This window comes from Coregonus lavaretus, assembly GCF_964263955.1.
Source record: "Coregonus lavaretus genome assembly, chromosome: 12".
Classification (NCBI taxonomy): Eukaryota; Metazoa; Chordata; class Actinopteri; order Salmoniformes; family Salmonidae; genus Coregonus; species Coregonus lavaretus.
In genome coordinates, this window is record NC_139999.1 from 33,481,743 (window position 1) to 33,486,406 (window position 4,664).

Sequence of the window (4,664 nt, forward strand, 5' to 3'; positions counted from 1 at the left end):
TTTCATAGGCCTCTTAATAGAAAACACAGAGTACAAAGTCTTGGCCAACAGAGAGTGCTATGGAGCCATGCAATGGCTCTATCACAAGGCTCTGAACAGGTTGCTTGCTGGCGCTCCATGTCTGGCTGCAGACTGATGGACAAACTGTGTCAGCTCCGTCTCCTGTGCTGTTCAACCAGGTGATGTGGATTACATTTACATTTACATAATTTAGCAGACGCTCTTATCCAGAGCGACTTACAAATTACACCCCCGGCATGACATCTGCCACTGACAACACAACAACAGCACATCCATATGAATCATGCTGGGTGTGGATCTACAGTGCCTTGCAAAAGTATTCATCCCCTTTGGCGTTTTTCCTATTTTGTTGCATTACAACCTGTAATTTAAATGGATTTTTATTTGGATTTCATGTAATGGACATACACAAAATAGTCAAAATTGGTGAAGTGAAATTAAAAAAATTACTTGTTGATAATAAAAAAAAAAAATCAATAACGGAAAAGTGGTGTGTGCATTTGTATTCACCCCCTTTGCTATGAAGCCCCTAAATAAGATCTGGTGCAACCAATTACCTTCAGAAGTCACATAATTTGTTAAATAAAGTCCACTTGTGTGCAATCTAAGTGTCACATGGTCTCAGTATATATACACCTGTTCTGAAAGGCCCCCAGAGTCTGCAACACCACTAAGCAAGGGGCACCACCAAGCAAGCGGCACCATGAAGACCAAGGAGCTCTCCAAACAGGTCAGGTACAAAGTTGTGGAGAAATACAGATCAGGGTTGGGTTATAAAAAAATATCAGAAAATTTGAACATCCCATGGAGCACCATTAAATCCATTATTAAAGAATGGAAAGAATATGGCACAACAACAAACCTGCCAAGAGAGGGCAGCCCACCAAAACTCACGGACCAGGCAAGGAGGGCATTAATCAGAGAGGCAACAAAGAGACCAAAGATAAACCTGAAGGAGCTTGGAGTATCTGTCAATAGGACCACTTTAAGCCGCACATTCCACAGAGCTGGGTTTTACGGGGGAGTGGCCAGAAAAAAGCCATTGCTTAAAGAAAAAAATAAGCAAACACGTTTGGGGTTCGCCAAAAAGCATGTGGGAGACTCCCCAAACATATGGAAGAAGGTATAATATATAATAAGCCATTTAGCAGGCGCTTTTATCCAAAGCGACTTACAGTCACACGTGCATATATTTTTGTGTATGGGTGGTCCCGGGGATCGAACCCACTACCCTGGCGTTACAAGCGCCGTGCTCTACCAGCTGAGCTACAGAGGACCACAGAGGTACTCTGGTCAGATGAGGCTAAAATTGAGCTTTTTGGCCATCAAGGAAAACACTATGTCTGGCACAAACCCAACACCTCTCATCACCCCGAGATCATCATCCCCACAGTGAAGCATGGTGGTGGCAGCATCATACTGTGGGGATGTTTTTCATTGGCAGGGACTGGGAAACTGGTCAGAATTGAAGGAATGATGGATGGCGCTAAATACAGGGAAATTCTTGTGGGAAACCTGTTTCAGTCTTCCAGAGATTTGAGACTGGGACGGAGGTTCACCTTCCAGCAGGACAATGACCCTAAGCATACTGCTAAAGCAACACTTGAGTGGTTTAAGGGGAAACATTTAAATGTCTTGGAATGGCCTAGTCAAAGCCCAGACCTCAATCCAATTGAGAATCTGTGGTATGACTTAAAGATTGCTGTACACCAGCGGAACCCATCCAACTTGAAGGAGCTGGAGCAGTTTTGCCTTGAAGAATGGGCAAAAATCCCAGTGGCTAGATGTGTCAAGCTTATAGAGACATACCCCAAGAGACTTGCAGCTGTAATTGCTGCAAAAGGTGGCTCTACAAAGTATTGACTTTGGGGGGGGGGGGGGGGGGGGTGAATAGTTATGCACGCTCAAGTTTTCAGTTTTTTTGTAAGGCAACAAAATAGGAAAAATGCGAAGGGGCGTGAATACTTTCGCATGCCACTCTATTTTTGGTTTATCATTCTCTAATTTTACATTGTGGTGAACAGCTCCTTGTTTAGGAAAGTTCTCACACAGGTCAAATTAGCTCTTTCATTTGGCCTGTCAGTTGTAGAATGTCATAAGTTATGTGCCTGTGGAAGCCAATTTGGCCATTCCACAGTGAGGGAGTATGCACTGATGCAGTCACCCGTCCACTATGTCCCACCGGGGTGCCAGTGACTGGGCTGCTGAGGCGAAAGGAGTGGGATTGGTCTACAGTGGTCAACCTCCAGAGCGACCCCCCTTCATCCTCTCTCCCAGCCCAGTGAGGGTGCACGCCACCGAGGCACACACACCATGACCACGGGGCGTACGCCAGCCGAGACCAGGCTAGACCTGGAGGACATAGAGGAGCAGGAGGAGACCCCTCTGTGGGTCCCACCCCTGGGGATCCCTCCAGGCAGACACACTGCAGAGGGACTACTGGAGGAAGTAGTGGAGGTAGAGGCAGAGGAACCAGCCCAGGAGGAGGACTCCACCCACAGTGACACCAGGCTTCTGGTCAAGGACAGGGACCCAAGGGGAGTCAACAAGTGTCTAAAGGTAACTGACACACACAGCAGCACAGCCTGGTAAACAGCGAGGTAAAGTGGAGGTTTAGACAGACAGACAGCACTCTGTGGGAGATAAAAGCACTGTGTGTGTTTGCCCATACTCCACATACAGTACCACACATCCCCTGTCTGTTGACTCCAGATAATGGAAGGGGAGGTTTAAACACAGGGACGAAGTAAGAGAGACACTATGGAAACAATACCGTAATGATGTTCTGTGATACTCTGGTAATGTTATGGTTGAGATAGGAAGTAATTTGGAAGGATTTTGGTAGCATACATAGTGCTGTGTACACCATGAGCCGTTAATGGTAAACTTGTTATGTAATATACAATGTATACATTGTTCAGTGGTATGGATTAACTGCCTAGGATTTTATTGAGATGAGCACTCATTTATCTCAAAGCCCATATATTTAATGGTACACTGGACATAAATCTGGAGGCAATGGGGAGGGAGATCTGCCATCCAACGAAGTGGAATCTGAAGTTGGAAAGTGGTGTGTTGAGCGATATTGACCTCGTGTGGACACAGTTAGAACTGTGCCTTGTGTGTCATCTCAAAGATCAGTACTCCTCTCCCGCTGTGACCATATGAGTGATGTATCGCTGAAGCGTTACAGATTGGGCAATAGAAATGTAAAGGTAATTTCCGATTGAGCCAACATATGCAGCGTTTACCGTGAATGCAGTCTCTGCTAACGCGGCAACTTTGACTTAAAATTGTAATCATGTTGTGATGCTGAACTTCAGTGATACAGATTGAATAGAGCCTTCAGTCTCATTGTAATGTGGTTACTTCAGTAAGTGCTACAATACATATCTATGGTTCCCCTGCATCCAAGTTCTGAATGTTATTGGGGGGAAAATACCGAATTTATGGAGAACGTCCTTTTTCTCACCATCCCTATACATAGACCTTCACTAAAGCCCCATGCTAAAGAGAGCTCCCACCAGGCCATGCCCTGACTGACTGTAGACTGTGTCTCCTGAGGTGACCTTTGAGGACGTGATAGCAGAGCCCCCCTCGGTGCGGAGCTTCGATAAGGTGTGGCTGTGGAGCCACGCCCTATTTGAGGTGTCCCGTCTCTGGTGCTACCGGCTCATCTCCCTCCTCCTGGCCGTGCCCATCTCTCTGGTGGCAGGGATCCTCTTTGCTGTCCTCAGCTGCCTGCATATCTGGTGGGTCCTCTCACCTTTGAACTCCTCTGACGTGATCTATTCAATGTCTTCAGTTAGTGCTTAATGGAGTTTAATGATGTGCTTGTGGTTTAAATGCATGGTGTATAGTATAAAGGCTCTATTCAATCTGTATTGCGGAAGTTCATCTTTACAGCGTGATTTACATTTAAAGCAATGTTGCCACTTTAGCGGAGACTGCATTCACGGTAAATGCTGCATATGTCGGCTCAATCAGAAATTACCTTTAAATGTATATTGTGGAATCTGTAACGATTTAGCTTTACAGATTGAATAGAGCCCTAAATTATCTTAAAGAGACATTGACCTGGCCTGTTTATGCTCACTCTTTGTCTGTCTGTCTGTCTGTTTGTCTGTCTCCAGGCTGATCATGCCCTGTATGCAGCTCTTCCTGATCAACATGCACTGGGTTCAGACTGTGTGGGGCAGTGTATTGGACATCGCCATCGCCCCGTTCTTTAAGAGTATGGGGATGTGCTGCGGTAGCATCAACGTCCGACTGGCAAGGGACTGATGTTGGGCTCTGCCACCTTCTATGGGAGTGTGGAGGAAGTGGGCTGGTTGGGTTGACGCACACTACATATGAAGTGGTCGTTTGCAATCATGTCTCAATCTCAAAGAAAAATGATGTTGCTGCCTTCTACTCTGCAAAGAACAAATTGAAAAAAGTAGAACTTGTAATTTTTTTGTAAATATATTAAATTAAATTACATGAATTAGACAGTATCTAGAAATGATGTAATTTCTGTGTTTTCTATTTTGCTTAGTACATTCACAACTATAATTGGTTTAGGACTATCGTAGTCAATTTCATCTCTAAACCACAGTTTAAAAGAAAGTTGTTAGCAATTTAGATTAAACATAATGCAGCAC

The 4,664-nt window shown here is 45.0% G+C and overlaps 1 protein-coding gene across 1 annotated transcript; it reads left to right on the top strand.

The window, feature by feature from the left end:
* Nucleotides 1-2,334: 2,334 nt before the first annotated feature.
* Nucleotides 2,335-4,305, top strand: LOC311137849 (caveolin-2-like; the record flags this gene model as incomplete). Its single annotated transcript, XM_084172452.1, has 3 exons — nt 2,335-2,580; nt 3,586-3,773; nt 4,155-4,305. 3 exons carry the CDS (start codon nt 2,335-2,337, stop codon nt 4,303-4,305), a joined length of 585 nt encoding a protein of 194 aa, XP_084028578.1.
* Nucleotides 4,306-4,664: the final 359 nt, after the last annotated feature.